The following is a 27,421-nucleotide window of genomic DNA, read 5'->3' on the forward strand; positions in this document are numbered from 1 at the left end:
ATATTTTCCCTCAGATGAATATTCGTAGTGAGAAAAGTATAGAATACTGAGATTACGTGTATTGATAATTGAAAGCATTGATTACCCGACGACGCTCGTGGACGCAACACTCCAAATACCGATTAAATAAACTAACGACACGTTTTCTTACGTTTTGTTTTGAGAGAGAGCCAAAAGAAGAAAGAAAAAAAAAAGCTTACTAATAATTTTGTCGTTACGTGGATTTAGCCTTAAAATTTGTTGTAACCGTCATGTATCAAGGAACATAGAAACTATGCGAATTATTATTATACTACAGTAACTATATAAAGTAATTTAATTTTCACAGCGACTTTATTATTATAAAACCAAAAAGGCATTTATTCTGGTTGGGGCCTATAAAATGCATTTCACCTGCACCATAGCAAAAAAACCTCCTCTTGAGACCCAAAAATATAACAAACAGAGAAGAAAATGTGTGGCGGTGCTGTTATTTCCGATTTTGCCCCTCTCGTCACCAAGGCCAAGGGTCGTAAACTCACGGCGGAGGAACTCTGGTCAGAGCTCGATGTTTCCGCTGGTGACAACTTCTGGGGTTTCGATTCCACCTCCAAGTTTCATCCCACCAACCAAGGTACGCTACTACGGTCTACTTACTGCTCTCTCTCAATCAATCATAGAAAAAATCACTTAAATTTTTTTTGAGGAATATAAACTTTTTTCTATAGATAATATTTACTAGAAGATTAAATGATTAGGGATTTTATTTTTCCTTTTTTTTGGTGAGGAAATGGTTAGGGGTTTTTAAAGTGTTTATTTGGTTTTTGGTAATGTTATTTATTAGGATTATTTAATGATCTGTGGGGTTAAAACTGTAATTTTTGAAACTTTGGGGAATCCGATGTATTTTTTTGGAAGTTAACGTGAAAGAGGAGGCGGCGAAGAAGGAGCCGGCGACGACGGAGAAGCGGAGGAAGAGGAAGAATGTTTATAGAGGGATAAGGAAGCGGCCATGGGGAAAATGGGCGGCGGAGATTCGAGATCCACGAAAAGGTGTCAGAGTCTGGCTTGGGACGTTCAACACGGCGGAGGAAGCTGCCGTGGCTTACGACGTAGCGGCGAAGCGGATCCGCGGTGATAAAGCCAAACTCAACTTCCCAGATCTGACTCATCATCCTCCTCCTCTTCCTCCGCAGGTGTTGTCATCACCCTCCGTGTCATTAACTGATCATCAGCCTCCGGCGAAGAAGCTGTGCGTTGTATCTCAGAGCGAGTTAATAACTCAGCCGAGTTACCCGGTGGAGTGCGTTGGGTTTGGGAACGGGTTTGAGACTGATTACGATCTGAAACAGCAGATATCGAGCTTGGAGTCGTTCCTTGAGCTGGACGCTACCACGGCGGATGAGCAGCTGAGTAGACTCGATGAGTCGGTTTCCGAGGTGGATATGTGGATGCTTGATGATGTCATCGCGTCGTATGAATGAAATGAAGTAATAAGCTTTTAAAAAAAAAATTGAAATAAAGATTGTATAATACTATGTAATGTAACAGCCGTTACTTTACTTGTTAAGGTTTTTACCGTTACATTACAAGCAATGCAACCGCTGATGATGTCTGATGTCTCATGTCTCATGTCTGGCTGTGTGTAATGTTGTGACTCAAATCGTGCGTTATATTACGGTTTGTGGTATTGTTATTCTCTATTATGGAAACCTTACATACATATTGTAATGTAGATAACAACTTTTAAAACACTAGCGCTATGTATTTTGTCTGCTCTTTGGTACATTATTACTTCATATATTTTCAGCTATTTTGTTTACTCTTGGTAATATTAATATATAATTTATTGATTATCAAAGCAAAGAGAGAATGGTTTTATTGAAAAAGGGGATGATGATACTACAATATGTAGTAGAAGAGACAAATTAGCAGCCTTTTAGGTTTTTTTTTCTTCTTTTCGGTTCGTATTATACATATATAGTTTAGTTACGTATTATTTATTTCTCGTCAGTGTATGATAAAGGTTGTATGATGATTTGTGAGTCTTTCTCTTCTTTTTTCCCATCAATATTTAGACATCTTTACTGGAAAAGGTCTCTTCCGTTACTCTTATGGAAAATTGGAATTCTGATCAAATATCTTAATTTAAACCTTATTTAAAAAAGTAAAAAAAAGTACCAACATACAAATGAATTAACAATTAACATATACTAGCTAGCCAACCTCAATTCGACTAGAAAAATAGGCAAAATAGATTGGATTAACAGAAACAAAGAAAAAAAAAATGAAGAAAGCAGTTTGTATTTTAACTATTTGGTAAATCTAGTCCTGTCGTTATCCCCAAAAATTTTGTTCGTACGTATACAATACAATTATACATGCATGTGGTAAATAAATAAAGGAATAATGTATAGATAGATGCATGAACCTCTAAACTTAAAAGCCTAGTTGGTCTAATAAGAATTTATGTGGGTCCCTTCAATGTTTCGAAGATTGACAGAATCTATTTGTTTCCCGAGTTTTGTCTAATTTTGTTTTGAAGTTTCTGATATATAAATATATAATTATATCATTAATTAGTAATTTTATACCAATCGCATCTATTCGGTGTGAATTATTTAAATAAATTAAGTACACAAATTCAGATAACCAAAAATTATCTAATGCTGCGTGTCTTTAGACTGTTTATTGTTTAACAAACCGTTTCTATGTAGATTAGCATAAACAATATTTTCCAACCTATTAAGATTAGGTTATAAATGAGTTTTTTTTTTTTTACTTGTATAATTGTTTTTAGATATATTATGAAAGTGGTCTAGGCGGCCGCGCCTAGGCGCCGTGTAAGCGTTAGAAGCTCAGTAAACGTCTAGATGACCGTCTAAACCGCTTAAAATTACGTAAATTTTATTTTAACATTTCTTTTTGATTTTTACTACATATATTTAAATTATTAAGTTATATATATACATATGTAATTATGAACGTTTATATGTTGTTAATATAATTTTAAAATGTATTTTTCTTACTTTTGTTTTAAATTTATATTTTTTTATTTTTCTAATATATATTTTTATATAATTTTATATATATAATATTTTATTTTGTAAACGCTTAAACCACCTAAAAACTGTCTAGACTCCGATTAAGTGTTTCAGGCGTTGGGCGTTTGGTAACCACCCAAATACCACCTAGCGCTTTATTGAACAGTGATTCAACCAATTGTCTTATTAAATTTAATTATCAACAGTATTAAACAATCTATTGCTTATAATAATGTCTCGTTTGCTTCGAAACTAATTGGGGCTATTGGTTAGTTATACTAATGACTAATGTAATCTGTTTACGTAATACTCAACGTCATTCTATCTGTATAATCAACCTTTGGTATAATGAAATATTATGATGCTTATATATTATATAAGTCGTCGATGCAAACATTAAGATTTATTTAGTCACACCTACCATGCTGGTCATATACCCCAAATTCTACAATAACATATGAAAAAGGTGAAAAAAACACAGTGATATTATTCACTATTCAAATAGATTCAGAGAATTTATGCCTTGTATAGAAATTTCGAACATGACGTATATATACTAATATACACATATATTATGCATAACTAAAACTCATTTGACTTTTCAAAATGTTTTATTGTGATATATCATTTGACTCTATGTGGTAACATTTATTAAGCAAATCCCCAACTTTATCCTTCTTAGTTACTCCCCACTTGGAATAATCTAAAAATGGTTCGCATTTATTTGACTCGCAAACAAATAATGCAATCCGTGTGCGTGTATGTGTAAATTTTATTGCCAATGCATAGGTATTGTAAATGTACTATATGATTAATCAAATCTATTATTCGTTTCTCCCGCAATCAGTGTAATCTTTCTCTCCTTGAGAAGGATAGGAACGAAGGGAAACTGATCATTGGTACACATAGACCATGAAATCACATTTTCCAGTGAGGCTTAACCCTACAATATTTATATATAGGTCATGTTGGCATACTTTTGTGTTGTGTCAACTATGTCCATCAACTCAAGCTCAAGGCCGATAATGATGTCTAGTTTGTTCATCTATGTGGATGAGAGCCTTGGTCAATTAGGTTGAGAAATTCAAGGTATTCACCATATTTTTTAGAATGGCAGTTTATCAAGGGTTGACAGCCTTTCACATTGGGTCGATGGTTTCCTACAAATGTGATGAAATAAAATTCAATTTGCAATCCATGGTTGACGGTGTTACAAGAGATAATATGTTTTTGAACAGTGTGCAAAGTCATTCACACAAGTTCGTGAATTAATATGATGATAATTTGAGTAAAAAGATAGAATATGCAAAGAAATGAAAGAGATGGGATGAGAGTTGGATGAGGCGTATTTAGGATCTCCTTTTAATTACACTAGGTAATATCTCTCGCATGTGCGGTTTGTTGTTTACTAGTTATGTTAATTAATTTTAATTTATTTAATAATTATAAAATTATATAACCAAAATTATGTGAAATTTGGAATATGAGGGTTATAGATGGATGTGTGACTTGCTGTTTATAGAGACAATTATGGTTCAAAACAAGCAATCCATATGATCTAAATGCATAGGTAATGAACAAATAGTGTACCACTAACATATATTAAAGTGCAATAAGTGCATATTTTTTAACATTGCTAAATAAAAATTGTGAGAGCGTTACTATGATAATATTAAGGGAGGTTACAAACAAAGTATTTACCATATCAATATTTTAAAATAGTGGGCGTAAAATGTGTAATGCAATGTGGTTTTGTTTATATTTTCCAAACAATAAAAGTAAAGCTTATTGGAAAATTACATATTAAAAAAAAGATAGGTGAATATGTTAGAAAATAATAAAACACCAAAAGTTCAAACAGATGATTGAAATTCATATTTTTTAATCTCCACCATTAGATTTAAAAGTTTTGTTATAGCTATCTCCACCATTAGATTTAAAATTATTTTACAGATATGAATTTAAATTTCAAACATGAAAGTTAAAGAATCTATGAAGGCGTTAGAAATAAAATAAAAATTAAATAAATGTTAGATATATATCATATTTCGAAAGTAAAGTTAGAATTAAATTTTTATATCTATGATTTATATATATATGATTCTCAAATTTAAATCACCTTGTAACATGTTAATAGTTTTTAATATATTATAATTCATACATTTTCTGTATTATGTTTGTAGTAGACAAAAATAAATGATTGTAGTATTTAAATTGGGAAAAATGTCGTAAAAATCCTCAACTTACCAAAACTGTTGAAAAAAGCATGAACTCTAGATATGATGAAATAAATACTTAACTTTTATTGATTTTTTGGATAAATCTCAAATTCTTGTTGACTCTGCCAAATAAGACACGTTGAAAAGTCAACTAACAGACTAATTTAACGGGTTAAGTCAATGTTAACAGATTCAGTTAAAACTTCAAAACGACGTCGTTTTGCTTTTTAAAAAAAAAGTGACATACATGAGTTTTGAACTCGACACCTTTGAAGAAAACATGGGCTACTTAACCATCTGAGCTATAACGATTAACAATTCATTGGGCACAAAAGTTAGATATAATTTAAACTGATGATTTGGGAAAGAGCTGATCGGAAACGAATCGGCTCGTAAAAGAGTTGTTGATCTAAAGGAGTTGACTGAGAGAGGTGGTGACGAATGAGAAGAGAGAGAGCTGAGTCGAGGTTGTCAATGTGGTTAATTGAATTTGAATTTTGAACTACTCCATTTTCTGGGATTTGAAAGATTTGGTTGTTGATGTGATTAATTGAATGTGAATCTTGTTTTTTTGGCCCAAGTTTTTAGTCGGAAACATCTACTTTCGTTTAATCTCTACATCTAATTTTGGTCGGAGATGCGAGATCGAATCTAGGGTTTCGAAAAAGGAAAGAACTTCGACATTAACTGCTGTCGGAGAAGAAGCGGTGGTGGGGAGGAGAGTGTTGCCGCCTTGGATGGATCTGCGGTACGAACAGGGTTGTGGTGAGAAATGGAAAGAAGAAAGAGAAAGTGAAGCGACTTTAAGTATATTTGTTTGTTGAACAACAACATTAAAGTATTATAGTCCAGTGGTTAAGTAAGTTGTTGTTGTCTCTCATAGGTGATGAGTTCGAACGGGTTCAATCTCATTTATGATTGTTTTTCGTTTTCTTTTATAAGCAAAACAACGTCGTTTTAATTGAATATATAAGCATTGACTTTCGTTAAATTAGTCCGTTAGTTGACTTGTCAACATGTCTTATTTGGCAGAGTCAACAAGAGTTTGAGATTTATCCAAAAAATCAATAAAAATTAAGTATTTATTTCACCATATGTAGAGTTCATACTTTTTTCAACAGTTTTGGTAAGTTGAGGATTTTTATGACATTTTTCCCTATTTAAATTCATTACTTATTATCTTGGGCTATTTGCAAAACTACTCTTTTTCTATACCAATTTTGCAAAAATACACTCTATTGTTGTTCAATTTTTCAATAATACCCTTTTCTATATACATAATAACTAATTTCTAAACTCTAAACTCCAAATAATAAACTATACCCTAAATGTAATATAGAAAACTCAAATCTAAAATTCTAAAAATTAATTTAATATATTGTAATTGTGTAAAAGTGACAAAAATGAAAATGGCCAAGTTATATTTAAAAAAAAGTATCTACACAATTTCTCTATTATTTTTCAAAAACCAAAATATAATGGGCCGAATTTAGTCCCATATAAAAAGCAAACGGGCCGAATTAGCCGAACATCTCTGAGTTAGTGGGTCTAGGAGGGGAACTGAACTAGACCCAAAAACCCTAAAGATTTTGATTAGCTTTGATTTATAAGTAGTCCCTTTTTTATTTATTTTGCCCTAAGGAAAAACCCTAACGGAGAGAGGCGGAGAGGAAGACGGGGAGAAGCAGCTATGGTGTCGCTGAAGCTCCAGAAGCGGCTCGCCGCATCCGTGATGAAATGTGGCAAGAAAAAAGTGTGGCTCGATCCCAATGAGTCTAGCGATATCTCTATGGCCAATTCCAGTAAGATTTTTTTAACTCTCTCCGATTACTATATCTGAGCTTGATTGGTTTATAGATTGAGTTTCGCAGAAACTGTGTTTTATTCTTGGGAGTGATTAGAAACGGATAGCTCTCCATTTATGAACCAGTCTTTCTAGTTTCTAGGATTGGTGTTAGGTTAATTCATTAAGTGAGTATAACCTCATTTTTGCACTGTCCTGTCATAAATTGAAGTATCGTGACGATGTTGTGAGACTTGAGTTCGTCTGAACCAGAGCTGCGACGAGTTTGTTTCAGTTCTGAGTCACATATGTAGTATTTAGATTCTGCATCAAGTTTCATAGAATTAAAATGGGATTGAATTTGATTAATGTCGTTGTAAGAAATGAAGTTGTCAGATGGTATATTTTGTTTTTTCTGCTAGTTTGTTTGGGATCCACTGTCATGTTAATTTGATAGTGGGGTTGATATTATTGTTAATACTTTGTTGGATTGACTGTAACAGGGCAGAACATTAGGAAGCTTGTGAAGGATGGCTTCATTATCAGGAAGCCTACCAAGATCCATTCACGTTCTCGGGCTAGGGCTTTGAACGAGGCCAAGAGGAAGGGTCGTCACTCTGGATACGGTAAATTCCGAATGAGATTTCCTGCTTTTGGATATCTTTTGTCTCCCTCTGATTATTACTGGTTTGATGAGCTTCGTATTTTGGACCAATTCAACCTTTGTCAGGTAAGAGAAAGGGTACAAGAGAGGCAAGGCTACCAACCAAGATTATCTGGATGAGGAGAATGAGGGTGTTGAGGCGTTTCCTGAGCAAGTACCGTGAGTCCAAGAAGATTGACAGGCACATGTACCATGATATGTACATGAAAGTGAAGGGTAACGTGTTCAAGAACAAGCGTGTGCTTATGGAGAGCATCCACAAGATGAAGGCTGAGAAGGCTAGGGAGAAGACTCTTTCTGACCAGTTTGAGGCCAAGCGTATTAAGAACAAGGCTAGCAGGGAGAGAAAGTTTGCCAGAAGAGAGGAGAGATTAGCACAGGTGAAAAATTTACAAGGCCAATCTTGACTCTCTGCCCTGTTAGTTTTATGTTTTGGACATTTTATCGTTAGATGTACGACTCATTAATACTTTTTTGGCAATTTTAGGGACCTGGAGGTGGAGAGACAATAACTCCTGTTGCTGCGCCAGCACCAGCACCTCAACAAGCAGAGTAAGAAACCTGTTCTCTGTTTCCTCTTTCCTGTTTTGGGATATGAAGTTAAAGTAGGTGGAGATATCTATAGAAGTATCAGAGATTAATTTTGTGGTTGTTGTGTTCTTTTGCAGGGTGGTAACCAAGAAGAAGTCGCAGTAGTGATTTTGGTTTTGAACCTTTTTTTTGCGGTTGAATCTTGAGCTTACCTGTAGAAGAAGCGTCTTTTTATTTTAATGATTTTGTCGGAGATTCTTTTCTTCAAAGATATTTCTTATGTTATGGATCTCACATTGCTCATTATTATGAATTCACCAGTTTTGCTTCTCTTTACATTTATTCTTTTCACCATTTTTGATCCCATTGTGTTGAACTTGAAAGTAGAAGTTGGGTAAATGTCACTTCTCAGTTTTGGAGTTCCTCCGCAGTCAACCATATGTCAAATCACAATTGTAACACATATTTAATCACAATTTTATCAACTTAAGTTTTAATATAGTGAATTTGGCAACGATTAAAATGATATTTATCAAACACCATTCAATATATTTCAAAAACATACACCAGGTGTAATAATTATTATAGATACCAAATATTTAATACGTGTGGGACTGTGGGGTAAGTTGTTTTTGTTTTTTTCCCCAATAAACCAAAATCCAAATATCAATTAATCCTATAGCTTTGAACACGTGGGATGCGTTTATTGGTCAAAAAGTAAATATGGGTTGAAATTATGATTATTTTTACATATAAATTTACTTATATTATAGTTTGATTTATGAATGTTAATTACTTTGTAAGAAAATAAATAAAACCCGGATCCGGCCAGAATCGGAGCATCCGGTACAACAAAAGGGAAAAACAAAAAAAAAAGAGAGGTCAAAGTCGACGTACGTAGTTCAATTCATCTCATCATGTTCACTTTGCTTTTCTTCGTGCACCTGTAAATCAAAATAACCAACACCGTGTTTGTGTGTGTGTCTCTCTCTCTCTCCCCCGACTTTTGAATTTTCCCCTTAGATTGATTTTGTCTTCCATTGCGATCCTCTAGATCGTCCAACGATTTCGTCTTCTTCAGATTAATCGGAATTCCCCGGGGGTATATATAATAAGCATCCCGTGGAGAAGGAATTGGAGAATTTTTGTAGATCTTGAATTGAACGATCGAATTGAGTAATTGGAGGTTTGAAGAGATCAGGGGAAAAAAAAAAATGGCATCTGAGCAGTTGATGTCACCCGCCAGTGGTGGAGGACGCTACTTTCAGATGCAGCCTGAGCAGTTTCCTTCGATGGTCTCTTCGCTCTTCTCTTTCGCCCCGGCTCCTACTCAGGAGTCTAATCGTATTTTCGAAGAATTACCCAAGGCTGTTATCGTCTCCGTCTCTCGTCCTGATGCCGGCGATATTAGCCCCGTACTCTTGTCTTACACAATTGAGTGCCAATACAAGCAGGCGAGTCCATCTCTTTTGTTTCTATCGCTCTCTCTCTCTCTCTCTCATTCGTACTATAATTTTTAGATCAGAGTTAATAGATGCTTGGATCAGACTATCGATTTTTTCGAATCTGTTTGCTCGGTGTTGTTATTTGGCTGATTGGGGCCCGAAACGGAGATGCATTTATCAATAGTTATATGTTTCTCCTTACTTTAGTGGATATGGTGCTAACTATTTTAGTGGAGCTTTTCTACTTTTTGATTACATTGTAATTCTTGAGTCCTAACTTTTAGTGCTTTTATGTCACAGTTCAAGTGGCAACTTGTTAAAAAAGCATCTCAAGTATTTTATTTGCATTTTGCATTGAAGAAACGTGCTTTTATTGAAGAAATTCACGAGAAGCAGGAACAGGTTTGTGTTTCTACAGGTTTTTGTTTCTCTGGTCTGACTCTTAAGTCTTTTTTTTATATTGCATACTTGATGTTGCATCGAGTTTTGATGTAGTTTTTCTTTCGAATATCACGTTAAAGGTTAAAGAATGGCTTCAAAATCTAGGAATAGGGGATCATGCACACGTTGTGCAAGACGATGATGCTGATGAAGTTCCGCTGCATCAAGATGAGAGTGCCAAAAATAGGTCAGACCTGTTGGGCATTATTTTTGGTTGGATTAGTTGCTGACCTGCGTCTGTACTCTTTCCAACGGATGCCATTATTTTCTGACGAGTAGGCTGTTTTGTTCAGAGATGTTCCCTCAAGCGCTGCTTTGCCAGTCATTCGTCCTTTAGGAAGACAGCAGTCCATATCAGTTAGGGGAAAGCATGCGATGCAAGAATATTTGAATCATTTTCTAGGGAATCTTGATATTGTCAATTCACGGGAGGTATGTTTGTATAATCTATTTTGCTGGGTGGTCCAACTACTTTATCATAGTCAATACCTAGTTTTCTCTTCTGTTCTAGCTTGAAAATCTGAATACATCAAGTGTTTATTTAAAGGGTTTCGTGCATTTCATGCTTGTATTCTCATTTCACATTGAGCATCATTCTATTGCTGAGGCTTGCTTGCATAGTTAAATCCTAAATGCCTAATATAGGTTTGCAGGTTTTTGGAGGTCTCGATGTTGTCATTCTCACCAGAGTATGGGCCCAAATTGAAAGAAGACTATATTATGGTAAAACATCTACCGAAAATTTCAAAGAGTGATGATGATTCTAACAGATGCTGTGGATGCTGTTGGTTCTGTTGCTGCAATGATAATTGGCAAAAGGTATGGAAATTCTCATTTTCTTGCTCATACTCGTGTAGTTTGTATTTTGCTATGATAAATTGGTTTACCTCTGGACGTTCCGATTGGGTGACTCGTGAGCTTTGTTTATGTGTTCTTTTGTTATTCTTGTCCCCTCTCCTACTCTTGCTTTGTCTCTTAATTCGTTGAATGCTATGAAAAACTTATTTATCTGAAGAAATAGATTTCATCTTTAGCAATTTTCTTTTAATGACAAAATATGTTACTACTCTCACTGGAGAGGTTTTGTGTAACAAACTTCTCTGCCAGCTTCACCGCCGTTATGAGATATTGAAGTTTGAAAAAGTATAATCGTTTTTCTAAATCGACTGTAGATTCTTCAATGTGTATGTTATAAAATGCAGTTGTCTCCTTTTATAGTTTCTGTCTTTTGCTCCTGATCAGACATTAAAATCAATGTGACGACAGGATGGTATCTAAGGTTTAGTTTTTCTCCAGTACAGGTGTGGGGGGTACTAAAGCCTGGTTTTCTCGCCTTATTAGAAGACCCATTTGATGCGAAGCTATTAGATATAATCGTTTTTGATGTCCTACCAGTTTCTAATGGAAATGATGGTGTGGATGTATCACTAGCAGTAGAACTGAAGGATCATAATCCTTTGCGGCATGCATTTAAGGTTAGCTGTTACTGTCCTACTTATCTTTCAATCAATTATATCATATATGTATGCTTACTCCATCTAAATAAACTTTCTTGTTTATCTTTTATTTTTAATACCCCTTGGTTGATTATCTATTTCTTTTATGCTTCTACTAGAAATGAAAGTAAATTTTCCAAGTTATATTTCCTAAATTTATATCTATTATGCATGAACACTATCACCTCAACTGCGCAGTGGGAAATTGATAACCAAGAAAATTAGGATGTCCTTGTGTAGTCAATTAAAGTGGTAGCCCACTGAATCCTTCTTTTATAAGCTTAAAAGTTGAATCCTCAGCCTGCACAAATATTCTGGGGTCAGATGTTAAAGAAGTTATGAATAATCCATGCTATATAATTTTTGTTAAAATGTCCCAGGTAACATCTGGAAACCGGAGTATAAGAATAAGGGCAAAGAGTAGTGCAAAAGTTAAAGATTGGGTGGCTTCTATCAACGATGCTGCGCTAAGACATCCTGAGGGTTGGTGCCATCCCCATCGCTTTGGCTCATATGCTCCCCCAAGGGGTTTGACGGATGATGGAAGTCAGGCCCAGTGGTTTATAGATGGTGGAGCAGCTTTTGCAGCCATTGCTGCAGCCATTGAAAATGCTAAATCTGAGGTCTTACCACTTTTCATTACTGGGTGTGGAGACGAATGATGTGTTGAAACTTATAAATTTTAAACTAATCTGTTTGTTTCTTTTTCTTGTAGATTTTCATATGTGGCTGGTGGGTGTGCCCAGAACTCTATCTTAGGCGCCCTTTTGACTCGCATACTTCTTCCAGACTTGATAACTTGTTGGAGAATAAAGCCAAGCAAGGAGTTCAGGTACTTACTAGTTACTACAGACATACACGTATTGATAGCTGTCTGTTGTGTCGCACGTCTGTAATCTGCAATGTAGATCTTACTTGCCAGGTTTGGAGAATTGAGCACGTTTTCTTATTTAGAACCTTGTTTTTGGGATCTTTCCACTGATAGCTATGCCGCTCTCTTGGTAGCATGCCTTGTAAGATTTATTGTGTGATCTTGCAAAGAATTTAAAGAGCCATAGTTTTTGCGTATACTTGGTGGAAATTTGGTAAACATAAGTAGTTTTTGGCTGTGATCATCTTTTTCCTGTCCTCTCGACAATTAGCATTATTTTCAGTTGAATTTTGGTCAAGTTTAGTATATACGGTGCTCGTTATACTTGGGGATAATCTTGGTAAAAATTGAATACTGACTTCGGTTTTCTCTATTTTCTTACTTTTTATTCTGGACCCGTAGATTTCCAATTTTCATAGTTAGGTCATATTGTTTTCATTCTTTTACTCCAGGTTGAGATGAGAAATTGTCATAGTTTGTTTTAATTTTGTTTCATTTGGGTATTACTATCTTTTTCAGATATACATCCTACTCTACAAAGAGGTTGCTCTTGCTTTAAAAATCAACAGTGTTTATAGCAAACGCAGGCTTCTTGGCATTCATGAGAATGTGAGGGTACTTCGTTATCCTGATCATTTCTCAAGTGGTGTCTACCTCTGGTATGATATGACACTAGACAGTTATAATATATCACTCTAATATGTCACAATGCTTTCTTTCTAGTTTATGTGACAACAAAAATAATTGGGAAGCACATTGATTAGTAGTACCTCCACATGTCTTTGTAGGTCACACCACGAAAAACTGGTCATCGTCGATAATCAGGTTTGCTTTATTGGAGGGCTGGACTTGTGTTTTGGCCGGTATGACACGTTTGAACATAAAGTTGGAGATAACCCTTCTGTGACATGGCCTGGAAAGGACTATTATAACCCCAGGTAAGAATTTCCATCTTTAACATGAGTATTAACAGATTTATCATTGCGAATAAACAGTTGATTTTGAGATTTCACATCTTTTTTTTTTCATTTACCATGTTACTTTTTACAATAAGAAGAACTTGTGTGTCACTTGCAAGTAATTTTTAGCTGTGATGTTTGAAGATAAACTATTCGGTGGGTTTCCACCGAGCAGATTTTGGACATTAAAAATACAAATCAGAATGTCCATTACTCATTTCACCTTTCCCAGTTCCACCCTCTGATTTTTCTGTTTGAACACTATTAAATTTCTCCAGAGAGTCTGAACCCAATACTTGGGAGGATGCTCTTAAAGATGAACTAGACCGTAGAAAACATCCACGGATGCCTTGGCATGACGTGCATTGTGCTTTATGGGGACCACCTTGCCGTGACGTGGCTAGGCACTTTGTTCAACGCTGGAACTATGCTAAGGTTCATATACTTCTTTAGCTTTCTTCATCTGTTTGTTTTTCTTGTTATTACCACATGATAATCAATGGTTATTACAGAGAAACAAAGCACCGTATGAGGATTCAATTCCGCTTCTTATGCCCCAGCATCATATGGTTATACCCCACTACATGGGAAGGCAAGAGGAGTCAGACATTGAATGCAATAAAGACGAAGACAGCTTTAAAGGGATTAGAAGAGATGATTCATTTTCTTCTAGATCATCTTTGCAGGACATTCCATTACTTTTGCCTCAAGAACCTGTTGATCAGGATGGTTCGAGTGGGGGGAATAAAGAAAATGGAACAAATAATAGAAATGGTCCTTTCTCTTTCCGGAAATTGAAAGTTGAACCAGTTGATGGAGATACTCCTATGAGGGGATTTGTAGATGATCGCAATGGGCTAGATCTTCCAGTAGCAAAGCGTAAGTCTAATACGATAGATTCAGAGTGGTGGGAAACACAAGAACGTGATTATCAGGTTGGGTCGCCAGATGAGACTGGGCAAGTCGGTCCGAGAACTTCATGCCGCTGTCAGGTGGGTGTTATGGAAGTTTATTTATATCAACTATCTATTGAATTTCAAATTTAAATACAGCTGCTGCAGTTGGCGTAGGATCCTATTCTGTTTCCTTCTTGCCTCGAGCTTTTTATCTTTGAATTTTTCTCGTGATAAAAAAATGTGAATTTTCCTTCAACATTTAGCACTGATTGGACCTATTTTCAGATTATAAGAAGTGTCAGTCAGTGGTCTGCTGGAACAAGCCAAGTTGAAGAGAGTATCCATTCTGCTTACCGTTCTCTCATTGACAAAGCTGAACATTTTATCTACATTGAGGTATTAGCTATATGAATATTTTTTTTTTCATGGAATCTCGGGTTTGCATGAGTTCAATTTGATAGACCAATGGCTAGAGCATCATTTAGAGTTTCATTGTTTCAGCCTGCTATCGTAGCATTAAGTCACTTTTCAGATGATACAAGTAACTGGTTCTTGAAACTGTAGTAGTGGCCATAGGTTCACATTGTCTTCATTTTTCTGACTACTGTTTGCATGGTGTGCAATGTGTCTCCAGAATCAGTTTTTCATATCAGGCCTTTCTGGAGATGACACAATAAAGAACCGTGTCTTAGAAGCATTGTACAAGAGGATTTTGCGTGCCCATAACGAGAAGAAAAGTTTCAGGGTTGTTGTTGTTATACCTCTCCTCCCAGGTTTCCAGGTTAGTTTCCTCTAGAAAACTGTATCTGTTTCAAAAAAAATTTCCCCTTCAGATGCAATTTTCTAAAGCGGCTTGTGCGTCTGTTAGGGAGGTATTGACGACAGTGGTGCAGCATCTGTTAGAGCCATAATGCATTGGCAGTATCGAACCATATACAGGGGACAGAACTCAATACTGAATAATCTTTACAATACTATTGGCCCAAAGGCTCATGAGTATATTTCCTTCTACGGCCTTAGGGCATATGGTAAACTTTCTGAGGATGGACCTGTCGCCACTAGTCAGGTAAAAACTCAATCATTCATGGGCTAACTTTGCTCATTGCTACCTTTTTTGTGGCCACAACACCATATGCCTCTTATACATGTGTTTAAACGTAGCGGTAATGAGTATGAAAAACGGGAATGCTAATTTTTTTTCTCAATGCAGGTGTATGTTCACAGTAAAATCATGATAATTGATGACCGTGCCGCATTGATTGGATCTGCCAATATCAACGACCGGAGTTTACTTGGCTCAAGGGATTCTGAGGTCATATTTTATACTCACGTGCTTTTTTTGTGTTAAACATTGATTTCCAAAAGCCTATTTCATATTTGACACTAAGGTGGAATTCAAGTTAAAAACAGAAAGAGTTAGAAAGGTAGAAGAATGGAAGTAGGTCTCAGTGAAAAAGCTTTTGTTTCTTTTGCTGGTGGAAAGAAAATAAAGTATTTCTATCTCAAAACGTTATAGGAGAGTTTATAGTTGGGGCTAAATTAATTTATAGTATGCTGAAGAAGGTTTTTTTTAATGACCGTGTATACTGAACATTAAAAATCATAACATGTTTCTATATGCTCTATATCAGATCGGAGTACTAATCGAAGACACAGAGTTAGTAGATTCCCGCATGGCAGGAAAGCCATGGAAGGCTGGAAAATTTTCTTCAAGTCTTAGGCTCTCTCTGTGGTCCGAGCACCTTGGACTTCGTAGTGGAGAGGTTTGTATCATATCTTTAACTCTCTCTCTCTATAATGTTCTTACGACATTGTATAAGAGATAACAGTATATAAGCAGTTTTTAAACTTCAAAAGCAATGGAAATTATTTCTTGTACTTAGACCTAATGATGAAAGATGATGTGAACCTTACCGGGATGAACTTTAAACATTGATTATGATTGAATAGGGTCTTAAGACTATAAATGCTTCCCATGCTTATATTGCGAAAATATGATCTTTGGTTATTCGTTGTAGATCGATCAGATTATGGATCCCGTCTCTGATTCAACCTACAAGAATATATGGATGGCAACTGCAAAGGTTAGCAACGTGATTACATGGTGAAATTTGTATTTTCACTGGCCAGATATAACCCGTGCGCTTATTTATCCCAACGCAGACAAACACAATGATATATCAGGATGTCTTCTCTTGTGTGCCCAATGATCTCATCCATTCAAGGTACAATTCCGATCTTTTTCCACCTTTGGACACTATCATAATGTTAAGTAGTGAACTTAAGCTTGAAAATAGTTCTTCTCTACACGAAAATATATTAAACTGATTGATCCATGGCCTTGGAATGTGAAACCTCTTGGATATGTATATATGCAGAATGGCCTTCAGACAAGGGATATCGTACTGGAAAGAGAAATTGGGACACACAACGATTGACTTGGGAATAGCACCGGAGAAGCTGGAATCTTACCATAATGGAGACATCAAGAGAAGCGATCCAATGGACAGACTAAAGTCGGTAAAGGGACATCTCGTCTCATTCCCTTTAGATTTCATGTGTAAAGAGGATCTAAGACCTGTCTTCAATGAGAGTGAATACTACGCCTCCCCTCAAGTCTTCCATTGAGATTATACCTCAATTATTGATCGCGGATTTTATTCAGTGATCGCTCTACACGAAGGAATATTTCATTGCTACCTTTAACCATATCATCTCATATGTTTATGAGAAAAAATTAAAGATGTTTGTATAGGGATACGATATGTGGAATCAGGAGGAAACGAACTCAGAAGAGAAGCCATTTTGCTATATTTTTGGTTTCTCTCTTCCGAGGTAAAGTAAAAAAAAAAAGAAACAGGTCAAGTTAAATATTTACTATTTTATGCTTTTAGCTTTGAACTTGTCACCCACATATATGATTTGTAATTATGCGTTAAAAGACAGAATAATATAACGTTGATGTCGAGAACCACGAGGTGCCATGTGAATACGTGATGTGACAAATGTGTTTGGGTCTAATTCTTTGTTTTGCCTCTGAATCAAACAACTCCATCTTTACACCACTTGTATCTCCTTGTTCCATGTTGTGTCGTATTTTGTGCCGACTGTTTTTATCTATTTTGTCTGTTATGTCTCTCAACTTGTAAAAATTCAAAGATAGAAAAAGTAATAGCATGTGGAGGATTTGGTGATCAATATATATTTATCCATACAACTTATATATGAAAAGTGCTGATTCCATTTTGAAAGTCTATACTCTTCTGAAAGTAAATGAAACCGGAAACAACCAAAAAATATTAGTTTTAGTTATGATTGTTTTCTAATCAAAATTGAACTTTTCATGATCAGGGGTTTAATATTGAAGCCTAACTTGTGATTACTTATAAGTTATAACTAAAAGAAATCAAAGTAAATCTTGGCGTTGTAACTTGGTTCGGGTGCATATGGTTCAGCTGGTCTTATTTAAAGGTTTCCCAAGTAAAGAATTAGAACTGATTATTAGTTTGCTACATCGTGACCATGCATTTCGCATATTCCATCGAGTGCAAATTAATTAGTATTATCTCTTTCCATATTTTATACAACTTTATTTCTAATATTATTACCACCCACCCAAGCAAGTCCGCACTCTTAATTTTAATAATTATTTCAAACTTAACCTAAAGTCTTAAGCACTGATATCTATAGATTACCTAAGAAATCTAGCCAAGTGGACATGTATAAAATCTAACATATGGACTAGCCATCTTTTAGGCATAGATCTAAAGTGCAGAGAAATCAAATTAAAAGACAATAGAATTGTAAAGAACCTGATACGTGTGATTGTATATACACACACATAAAATATATATATATATATATATATATCATACGATCCCATGTCTTAATTGCATACATATATACGTATTTTATATAATTTATCCATTTCAATTGTGCAAAGGTAAATATGTTCTTCTCTTATATGACCCCGAAAAGTTATTTTAAAAAATGATTGTAATGCATGGCTTGCTTAGAATTATTTAGCTATTTAAGGTTATTATTAGTCATTGCAGCACAAAGACGGTATGTAAACAAATTTCGTGGTAGTCTAGATTACGACCTAAAACTTGGCTACATAAAATTATTTAGTCGACTGCTAATATTCAACGTTTCTACAGATTATATTTAAGTAGCGTGAGTTTTACATATACATCGTAACTATGTCGGTTTTAAATTTATTACATTTGAATGATAGGAACCTATCATTTCATCATTTGACAAAATGTAATAATATCAAAGATAAGAGTTGTTTCGGATCAAAGGCACTTACTTACCCATTAGCTTTTAGATTCGAGAGCCTCTCACAGCCACAACTTTTTTTGGACAAGTGCTTATTGTTTAACAAACCCCACATGATATCATTTTATATGCCACCACATTCGTTAATTTATTAACTTTCTTCCACATCCACATTTAATCTAGACTTTTTTTTCTTAATTTTAAAGTTTATACATCTCTATCCTAATGAGGTATTAACCAGCTATAATTTATTCATTTGTCGGTCTTAAGCTTTATTATAATATATCGTGACAACAAAAATGAAACTTTGATTGGTTAATCACTGTGGTTGTTGTAACGCTTTTTTGTTTGTTTGTGTTATTTTGACCCCAAAAATAATCTGTTTTCGCAATTTTCTTACATTTGATGATTGTTTGGAAATAACATCGATCAACATTAGAGAACTCATGTAATTTTATAATTCTTTTACGAGTTTACATATAAAATAGAACAGCATAAAAGCTCGAGTTTATATTACTAATTGGTCTATATATTTCAATTATAGACTATTTTCCTTAGTCCAAGTTTTAGATAGAACATATGTAATTTCTTAGCTCATCCGCAGTTATTGTCTATGTTTCATTTAATCTTCTTTTTTTCAATGGAGAATAAAATTTATCATTCGATTGGATTCTCCTACTGCGCGAAACTAAATCATATTTTCCTGTATACTTTTACACGGATATGAGCCTATCTAACAGTCCATTTGAATATTTGGAAAAAGGGTCTATCCGTGGGTTGCACCTCCTCCAGAGATTAGTTTCGGACTTTCCATAAACCTAGAGATTTACTCTGAGTTTAAAAAAAATATATACAATATACCTTTCCTTATACTAACAAAACATAGATCTATGTATAATTGACAAAAAAAAAAAAAAAAAAAACATAGATATCATAGATTTGTTTAATTTTTATATAATCTCTTCTTCTTTTTTTTTTAAATTGTCGTCAAATTTTTCATAACATATACGTGTCCTTATCGACATGCAAAAAAAGAACGTATAGATGTATTAATTTGTACGTGTATATGTGTTAAAATAAAAGGCTTAGAATAGTCGGAGAGAAAGCGAAAGATGATGATGAGTCATAGAGACCTTTTCACCAGCTTATAAGTAGTAAATCCACTAACATGAATAAGATTCAACTGAGAACTCCGATCAAGAATATTCATTCACAAGAGAAAAGGTATTATTAACCTCCGATTCTGTTTTTGTTTCTTATGTTGTTTTCGTTTTTCGGATGCTCTTCTTTTGTTGGTTATTCTTTTTATCACGTATATAGCTCAAAAGCTGCAAGAAATTCTTGCCAAGAATCATGTGTTCAAAGATACCTAAATTATCTTAGTACTTGTTAATTATCAAAAACTCATGACTTAAAGTTGTACGTACATATATTTGTAGGATCATAAGAGCATAAAAGTATGGTGCTTTTACCTGCGTTTTTGGACGGATTTGCGAGAACCGTATCGACAAAGAAAGGTAAAAATCCTCCGGAAAATGAAGATGGAGGGAGAGAGATCGCAAAATCGATGATAAAAGATTCCAAGAAGAACTCGACTTTGCTCGGTACTTCAGGATGTGTTAGTTCTGAAAGCTCTAAGAGATTTACCTCTATTTGTTCTAATAGAGGTGAGAAAGGCATCAACCAAGATCGTGCCATCGTTTGGGAGGTACATTTTTTATAAACACTATATGTTAGGTAATTCTTCTTTCTTTCCATGAACCGGATTATATAGTTATAAATTCTATGTTGAAAATGGGATCATCACATGTAGTTACTGAATTGTGTATATATGATTTTTAAGAAGTCAAAACTTGTTTTATGAATTTATATTCCACAATATGTAGGGATTTGGATGCCAAGAAGACATAACATTTTGTGGCATGTTTGATGGGCATGGACCATGGGGACATGTGATAGCCAAAAGAGTAAAAAAGTCATTTCCATATTCACTGCTATGCCAATGGCAACAAACTCTTGCCTCATTATCATCTTCGGCGGAATGTTACTCTCCGTTGGATCTCTGGAAGCAAGCTTGTCTGAAAACATTCTCCGTCGTCGATCTTGATCTCAAGATCAATCCTTCCATTGATTCTTACTGCAGCGGGTGCACCGCTCTAACCGCTGTTTTGCAGGTACATATATGTTCTTCTAACCATACAAAAACTATTCATTACATACTATATGATATATATATATATATATATATATATATAGGCTAATATATAGATATTTGGAGAGTCTTTAATCTTACTAATGTTGAAGTTTGTTTTTTGGTATTATAAGGGTGATCATCTTGTTATAGCAAATGCTGGTGACTCAAGAGCTGTACTAGCAACAACTTCTGATGACGGAAACGTAGTACCGGTTCAGCTCTCTGTAGACTTTAAACCCAACATTCCCGGTATAGTTCTAGAAGCCTTTTCATATTTACAGTTTCAATATTCAGATGAATAGAAAATAACAATTGGTATGTGATCATTTCCGGTTAAAACAGAAGAAGCAGAACGGATTAAACAATCGGATGGACGATTGTTCTGCCTAGACGATGAACCGGGAGTGTACCGGGTGGGTATGCCGAATGGAGGATCGCTCGGTTTAGCTGTTTCAAGAGCATTCGGAGATTACTGCCTTAAAGACTTCGGTTTAGTATCTGAACCGGAAGTAACATACCGAAAGATAACCGACAAGGACCAGTTTCTCATCTTGGCCACCGATGGGGTAATTATATCAATCTACTCTCATTTGTATCATACTCAAGATGTGATAAAACATATATAATTGTGTACTAATGCATGTGTGTGTATGTAGATGTGGGATGTGATGACGAACGATGAGGCAGTGGAGATAGTAAGAGGAGTTAAAGAGAGAAGAAAGAGCGCAAAGAGATTAGTAGAGAGAGCTGTGGTGCTTTGGCGTAGGAAGAGAAGAAGCATTGCCATGGATGATATTTCTGTTCTCTGTCTCTTCTTTCGCCCTTCTTAGTTTTTACTCTCTCCTTTAGCCTCTATGACTATTAACATATACATTTTATCAATGTATTTTGAGAGCGTCAATGAACAAAAAAATGTGATATATACATTTACATAGAATAATAATAGATATTGTGAGGAGAGAGTGGTTGAGAATGGAGAGATGGGTAAGAGTTTCATCATGGTTTTTTTTTTTTTTTTTTTTTTTCTAAATTTGGTATGTAAATGGATCATAACTTCATATGTTGATCATTGTTATTGGCAACCAAATCTTACTATACAATTCTCTAGGGGTCTCTCGTAACATTTAAATGGCAGGATTCAGCAGTGAATCAAATGCATGGCTCCGATCAATAGGCAATAGTGGTTCCTAGTACAAAACTATGAGAAATCTAAGATGATGGGTTATGAGAATCTAGCCAACTATGATATACCATGACATCATCAACTAAAAATAAGAAGACCATTGACGATTGAGTTTGAATTTGAGTTACAAAAAAGGCCATTCTAGTGACCGCTGTTTTAAAGTTGCAGGAAGATAAACTACAGAACGACATAAGAAAGAAAGGACAAAATTTGCCAAAGCCCAGACTCCCAATTCTGAAACTAAGTAACCTGTTTGGGAAAAAACTGAATCCCCATTCTGTTACTCCATTATATTTTGTCGTATGTGTACCTTTTAAGGTATTTTCAAGTCTCAGAAGCACTAGTCGAGAACACAACAGAGCCAGTGTTTCACGATGCTTGGATGCTGTATCATTCAGGTTTTTTGTTTGCTGAGATTTTCAAAGTACCTTCATTCACCAACACCTGAAGCTCTGGTTTAGCCATCTCACGAACTTGAAGATCTTCAGTCTCTAGGAAAGCAGATAGTATCTTTGAACTGTCAAAAAAAAATTTTTTTTAACACATAATCAGATTTCAAGACTTCACAATAGAAAAATGCTTGTTTGCAGATAAATGGATGTATGAGAGTTGTCATTAGGCTAACTTACCAGTGTCCTGCAGCCCACGACCTGCATTTTCCAGACAAGGCCTTCTTAAAGAGAGTGGACGCAAAACCAGGGCAATCCAAAACAAGCCTTCTTATGGTCCGACTTGAGTGAAAGTTTTCCAGGATGTGCTCTGAATCCTTCTCAGATTCTTGGGGTTTCGGCTTTGCTGCTACAGAACTAATAGCTTCGTACAGCTCACACAGCTTCTCGCTCAGAGATGGGCAAAGAATACCATCAGCGCCTCCGACTGCAACCTGATACAAAAAGACGTGAAAAAGAGGAAGGAGATCATCACAAAAGAAAAGAAAGCTGGAAATTAGCATTTGTTATCAAAACATATGTGATCTATCCGGGGGAGTGATTGAACTTCAACAGATATTGAATGTCAGTAGCATCTGCTATGAGAGGTAGATTAGAGTGATTTACCCCCTAACGTTTTTATAACAGGACTATAACCGAAGAAAGATGTGATAAAACAATTTTCAGTACCTCATACAAGACCTCTTTGCCAATGTTAGACTTGAGGAATTCCTCGGCGTTCTCCACGCAAACATCAATAAGACTCTGTCCAGCAAATCGAAAATGATCCATGAGCAAGTAATACAACTAAATTGTATCAGAAAACAATCAAGAAACTGAAAACTGAGTCACCACGTCACACATACCTCAGCAAGGCCACTGTTGACGAGCAACTCCCGTCTTCTCACAAGGGGATCTTTTTTACCGCCTGCAGCTTTGACGTTTTCTTCATGATCTGAATGTTCAGTTACTGTATCTTCTTGTTCATCCTTCGTCTCCTCACCAGATTCGTTACCATCTGTGTCCTTTGTTAGAGAGGATGTCTCTGACTTATCCTTAAAGAATGGAAAAGATAGACAGGGTTTTAGATCCAGTAAACATTCATAAGAATGAATAACTCTAGCATTTTAATTGAAAAGATAGTTCGGGATATATCATCATACCTTTGAGCAAAGTGATGGAACAGACAGATCAAGAGAGGCCAAATCATCATGGCTGAAATAACGTGAAGAATTCGGACGCAGTAGCTGCAATAGCGATCTCCTACCATTCTGCAGACACAATTTTGAAGCAAACGTTAAGGAAGAAAAAAATTACAGGAAGACTTCAACATATTAATTATAGAAAGGCATAAAATACAAAGGACCAAAATTATGTACAAAATGGAACCAACAAAAGGTAGATGTCATCAGATCCAAGAAAAGACAAGGTAAAATTTCATCTCAGAATAGTTTCATATATAAGGAACACAAACCTTGTCCATAACAAGATCCTTTAAGGTGGGCTCAAGCTCACGAACAATTATCTGTGTATGATTAAACAAGTTTCAGAAGAATTAGAACATAAGCATATAGACTTCCAGCATCTTTTATTTGGCTCAGTGAAACTACCTTGGTCACGAGCTTTGTGTCATCAACTATTGAAAAAATACATGCAAGCACCTACGAACACATGGTAGACAAGGAGTTATTATCTAAAAGACAAATGCAAACCGACAGTGAAGTACTATTAGTGGTAAATCAAAAAGAAAATAATTAAAGGCCTCCTTACCATACTTCCAAACTGATCAAAAGCCACCTTTTGAACATGATCTTTCATTGCTTTGATAATCATCTTTCTCTCCTGCAAAGAATATGATTTAGAGAGAGCAGAAATTCGACTTATAAGTTTCCTTTGGAAACCTCTACCATCAGTCTTTTGCACTAGAGGTCAAAACAGATGTCAACCATGAAAATCTGTTTACAAGTTTGATTTGATATTGACATTTAAATCACGATTTACATATACAACCATTAAAAGGGAAAGGAAAACTTAGGCTCAATGTACTTCAAAAGAGAAGACATCAGATTTACAAATGAAACCCATCCATAAAATGAGGTACGCCTTGAATTAAGGAGTAAAAGAAAAAACGATAAAAAACGATAAAAATTAAGGAGTTAAGGAGTAAAAGAAAAAACGATAAAAATTCGAGGATGTGTACCTTAGCGCTTCCATGTTTGATAGAAAGCATGGCAAGCCTAGAACCATCACGAGTATGAACCATACGCAAAAGAAGGGAGCCTGTCAGTCAGTGGCGGAGCCAGACCAAAAGTTGAGAGGGTCAGGAGAAATGTTTTTTTCTTTCTAATAAGATAAAAATGTAAAATTTATGAGGTCAATATAAATTTTTTTTTTTTGTGGGGTAAAAATGCAAATTTTTTGAAGGATCAAAGTACAAATTTTGAGATGAAAGTTTTAAATTTAATGGGATCAAAATACAAAATTTGAGGGGGTCATTTTGTTACTTATAACTAAAAATATACCAGATTTTGTCAGCTGATCCCCCTCCCCCTCCCACCTTACTGGCTCCGCCCTCAGTAGCTGAAGCACATCTGCAGCAGAAGTCTACGAAAAAAATCCATTTAGTTATAACAAAGGACTGCAATGCAAATTTATACTCCCAAACACTCACATATATATAAAAATATATATATTATATACCTTATCAGCTATTGTCAGGTATTCAATCAGCAATTTGTGTATGATAGTATGGTCGACAATTCCCTTCTCAAGAATCGGTTGGATAATGGCAGCCATGTGTCGGTTAACTGAATCTTTTTGCAGTCCTAGCTTAGCGATGATGTCTACCACCCTGAACCACATTCAGTAACTCTTAATATATGTTCAACTCATGACAGTAAAGGGCAACATCGAGTTTCTAATACCATCGCAAATAACAAAAAGGAAAGCCAAGGGACTCCTAGTTCTCTAGATGTCAAGATAAAAATAATACAAGAGACCCGGCTTTTCTATTTCTTATGAGCTTGAGTTAAGACAAGGAAGATAATGACATTTTACCTTTTCTCGGTAGTTGAGGCCAAGCCCTTGAATAATTGAAGCTCCGTAGAATACAACTCTGCAAGGAGTTCTTGTTTTTGTGCTGCGGTTCCCAGATGGTATGCATGCTCAACAACTTGAGAACAACAAAAAAAAGTGAGCTACAAAAGAAACAAAAAAATGCTATGCGCATCTTCATATTACATATTTAAATTGTGTAAGCAAGTCGTACAAAATTATATATGTTTGAAACATCAATATGTTACATCAGTAGCCTACATACCAACAGATCCGAACATGTGACGGAGGAGACGAGCAACATGTCCCCGTAGGCTGGATATACAAGCTGCCAGCTGCTGCTTAGATGCTGCACAAATAAATCACTCAAATTAACAGTTTGTATAAGCAAGCATACATTTAGCTGTATGTTCAACTTGAGCAGTTAGAGCCTTACCTCCATCAAACATCTTCTTTATTAAAAAAACAGCATATTTATTAGAAGCAAGGGTAAGAAAGCGTGGCTGGAGTTCTGCGAAGATAGTGTCTCTTTCAGCTTGTGAGCAAAACTTCACACAAGACTACGCAACAGGAGAAAACAACAGACAAAATTTTGTAAGATATATGTTCTTAGGGATTTGGCAGCCTTTCTCCATAAAACTCAAAGCAAAAATACACCTGGAGTACACGAGATGAAACATGTGAGCCTGCAATCTCTGGAACCTTCCCCTTCATCTTTCTTATAGCTTCAGATACAAGCCTAACAAATAGTTTTTGAAAACAAAGATCAATAATCAAACAAACAAAATATAGAACGTTTTTAAATCATAAGGCATCCTTTATTGAATACTAACTTTGAACGCTCCTCCTTGCCAATGTCACGGCGCCTCATCTTCTCCCATAGAGATCCAAGCTCCTGTTATATATAGTAATGAAAGTGAAGATCAATTCTTTGCACGCTCCTGATTTAAAGCGCTTGAGGCATACACTTTTACCAATCCTCTGTTTCGATAACTAAAAAAAAAAGATATATACTTGCTCAAGAGTGTAATGGGGCTTTCTCTTCTTCTTCCTAGCTTCTGTTAGCTCCTGCAACCCAAAACAAAAACACATTCAATAAGAATCAAAAACCAAATTCTAATTCAACTTGGGCTTAAATTATCAGACATAGATTCCAAATCCAAAAAGATATGATTTTTTACCTTAGCCTGTACACGAAGCTCCTTCTTCGATAGCGTAACGTTACGCTGCTCCTTGTCCCCAGTAGATTTCGGTTTACCAAATTTAGGTTTAACATTTTGGTCTCCAGACACCAGCTTTGGCTTCTTCGATTTCTGAGAATCGAATTTGTCAGAGCTTTCGGTATCCTTCCTTTTGGTCGATTTCTGCGATTTCAGACCTTTGGAAGACATCGTTGATAAAATAAACTTAGAGTTGAAACTGTAATGGTGTCTGTGTGTAAGAAGAGATAGAGAAAGGGGTCCGAAAGGGTTTTACAATTTCTAGGGTTTTTGAGTGAACAAGATAGAGACGGCGATACACACAAGACAAAGTACCAAAATACAGCTCCGGTTCTTTAAAATTACTGCTTTGCCATTAAACCGGTCCGGTCCGGTCCGATTCTGCATCAAAATCAATTAGCATCTCGGTTTACTGCCAAATCTTTTTTCCTATGAAGGAGGAGGTTGTATGATTGTTTTGATACTTTTGTTTGTTTCTGCCACATTTTGACCATACGATGTTGATTTAAAGAGAGTAATGGTGCCATGGTTGTTACTTCTTTCTCTTCACCTAATTGCTAATGAGAGCTTCCACAGTAAAAATTCCAAGATGCATTCGGCTGTCGTTTCAAAGAAATGTTGGAAGAGCCAACGAGAGAGATACTTTCATTCACTATATCCTTTGGGAAATGTAAGGATGATGAATATAGCAGATACGGTTTTGAGAAGCCAGCTAAGTAATAATAAAAATAAT

At 35.5% G+C, this 27,421-nt stretch overlaps 5 protein-coding genes across 7 annotated transcripts; 4 read left to right on the forward strand and 1 right to left on the reverse strand.

The window, feature by feature from the left end:
• Positions 1-340: 340 nt before the first annotated feature.
• LOC104765520 (ethylene-responsive transcription factor RAP2-3-like) lies at positions 341-1,733 on the forward strand. The gene is made up of 2 exons (XM_010489241.3): positions 341-613; positions 898-1,733. The coding sequence occupies exons 1-2, from the start codon at positions 454-456 to the stop codon at positions 1,461-1,463; spliced, it is 726 nt and encodes a 241-aa protein (XP_010487543.2). The 5' UTR covers positions 341-453; the 3' UTR covers positions 1,464-1,733.
• Positions 1,734-6,871: 5,138 nt separating this feature from the next.
• On the forward strand, positions 6,872-8,574 carry LOC104765521 (large ribosomal subunit protein eL19z). Its single transcript, XM_010489242.3, has 5 exons — positions 6,872-7,044; positions 7,529-7,651; positions 7,756-8,069; positions 8,177-8,241; positions 8,358-8,574. Exons 1-5 carry the CDS (start codon positions 6,933-6,935, stop codon positions 8,383-8,385), a joined length of 642 nt encoding a protein of 213 aa, XP_010487544.2. The 5' UTR covers positions 6,872-6,932; the 3' UTR covers positions 8,386-8,574.
• On the forward strand, positions 8,523-17,199 carry LOC104765522 (phospholipase D zeta 1). 2 transcript variants are annotated; one of them, XM_010489243.3, is made up of 21 exons: positions 8,523-8,614; positions 8,994-9,674; positions 9,966-10,067; positions 10,187-10,293; positions 10,400-10,538; positions 10,752-10,925; positions 11,408-11,581; positions 11,983-12,225; positions 12,318-12,434; positions 12,993-13,132; positions 13,262-13,411; positions 13,711-13,867; positions 13,945-14,424; positions 14,614-14,724; positions 14,963-15,109; positions 15,197-15,394; positions 15,539-15,640; positions 15,960-16,091; positions 16,347-16,412; positions 16,492-16,553; positions 16,707-17,199. In XM_010489243.3, exons 2-21 carry the CDS (start codon positions 9,435-9,437, stop codon positions 16,954-16,956), a joined length of 3,291 nt encoding a protein of 1,096 aa, XP_010487545.2. In that variant the 5' UTR covers positions 8,523-8,614; positions 8,994-9,434; the 3' UTR covers positions 16,957-17,199. The 2 variants fall into 2 exon arrangements, with proteins under 2 accessions (XP_010487545.2, XP_087358180.1); XM_087502054.1 differs by lacking the exon at positions 8,523-8,614 and having other exon boundaries at positions 9,015-9,674; positions 10,760-10,925.
• Positions 17,200-19,649: 2,450 nt separating this feature from the next.
• On the forward strand, positions 19,650-21,903 carry LOC104765523 (putative protein phosphatase 2C 41). Of its 2 annotated transcripts, none has more exons than XM_010489245.2 (6): positions 19,650-19,833; positions 20,049-20,317; positions 20,496-20,783; positions 20,935-21,052; positions 21,146-21,369; positions 21,460-21,903. In XM_010489245.2, exons 2-6 carry the CDS (start codon positions 20,069-20,071, stop codon positions 21,631-21,633), a joined length of 1,053 nt encoding a protein of 350 aa, XP_010487547.1. In that variant the 5' UTR covers positions 19,650-19,833; positions 20,049-20,068; the 3' UTR covers positions 21,634-21,903. The 2 variants fall into 2 exon arrangements, with proteins under 2 accessions (XP_010487547.1, XP_087358195.1); XM_087502069.1 differs by having other exon boundaries at positions 19,784-19,833; positions 20,049-20,346.
• Positions 21,904-22,069: 166 nt separating this feature from the next.
• Positions 22,070-27,169, reverse strand: LOC104765524 (pumilio homolog 24). The gene is made up of 18 exons (XM_010489246.3): positions 26,650-27,169; positions 26,483-26,536; positions 26,302-26,363; positions 26,126-26,207; positions 25,905-26,028; positions 25,734-25,817; positions 25,472-25,586; positions 25,115-25,265; positions 24,937-25,018; positions 24,615-24,694; positions 24,185-24,256; positions 24,025-24,075; positions 23,889-23,939; positions 23,578-23,685; positions 23,281-23,469; positions 23,105-23,179; positions 22,616-22,869; positions 22,070-22,503 (listed from the first exon to the last, which is right to left on the reverse strand). The coding sequence occupies exons 1-18, from the start codon at positions 26,857-26,859 to the stop codon at positions 22,377-22,379; spliced, it is 1,971 nt and encodes a 656-aa protein (XP_010487548.2). The 5' UTR covers positions 26,860-27,169; the 3' UTR covers positions 22,070-22,376.
• Between the last annotated feature and the right edge of the window lie 252 nt (positions 27,170-27,421).

Source organism: Camelina sativa, chromosome 19, assembly GCF_030686135.1.
Source record: "Camelina sativa cultivar CO46 ecotype springtype chromosome 19, ASM3068613v1".
NCBI classification, from domain to species: domain Eukaryota; kingdom Viridiplantae; phylum Streptophyta; class Magnoliopsida; order Brassicales; family Brassicaceae; genus Camelina; species Camelina sativa.

Excerpts from the sequence above, each read along its gene's own strand:
- LOC104765521 (XM_010489242.3), top strand. The coding sequence starts at position 6,933 with ATGGTGTCGCTGAAGCTCCAGAAGCGGCTCGCCGCATCCGTGATGAAA. Across the intron at positions 7,045-7,528 it reads TATCTCTATGGCCAATTCCA|GGCAGAACATTAGGAAGCTT; the intron begins GTAAGATTTTTT and ends TGACTGTAACAG. Across the intron at positions 7,652-7,755 it reads GGGTCGTCACTCTGGATACG|GTAAGAGAAAGGGTACAAGA; the intron begins GTAAATTCCGAA and ends AACCTTTGTCAG.
- LOC104765520 (XM_010489241.3), top strand. The coding sequence starts at position 454 with ATGTGTGGCGGTGCTGTTATTTCCGATTTTGCCCCTCTCGTCACCAAG. Across the intron at positions 614-897 it reads GTTTCATCCCACCAACCAAG|TTAACGTGAAAGAGGAGGCG; the intron begins GTACGCTACTAC and ends TTTTTTTGGAAG.
- LOC104765522 (XM_010489243.3), top strand. The coding sequence starts at position 9,435 with ATGGCATCTGAGCAGTTGATGTCACCCGCCAGTGGTGGAGGACGCTAC. Across the intron at positions 10,539-10,751 it reads ATATTGTCAATTCACGGGAG|GTTTGCAGGTTTTTGGAGGT; the intron begins GTATGTTTGTAT and ends TGCCTAATATAG. Across the intron at positions 13,133-13,261 it reads TCAAGTGGTGTCTACCTCTG|GTCACACCACGAAAAACTGG; the intron begins GTATGATATGAC and ends ATGTCTTTGTAG.
- LOC104765523 (XM_010489245.2), top strand. The coding sequence starts at position 20,069 with ATGGTGCTTTTACCTGCGTTTTTGGACGGATTTGCGAGAACCGTATCG. Across the intron at positions 20,318-20,495 it reads ATCGTGCCATCGTTTGGGAG|GGATTTGGATGCCAAGAAGA; the intron begins GTACATTTTTTA and ends CACAATATGTAG. Across the intron at positions 21,370-21,459 it reads TCATCTTGGCCACCGATGGG|ATGTGGGATGTGATGACGAA; the intron begins GTAATTATATCA and ends GTGTGTATGTAG.
- LOC104765524 (XM_010489246.3), bottom strand. The coding sequence starts at position 26,859 with ATGTCTTCCAAAGGTCTGAAATCGCAGAAATCGACCAAAAGGAAGGAT. Across the intron at positions 23,686-23,888 it reads AGGATCTTGTTATGGACAAG|AATGGTAGGAGATCGCTATT; the intron begins GTTTGTGTTCCT and ends TTGTGTCTGCAG. Across the intron at positions 23,180-23,280 it reads TCAACAGTGGCCTTGCTGAG|AGTCTTATTGATGTTTGCGT; the intron begins GTATGTGTGACG and ends TTTGCTGGACAG.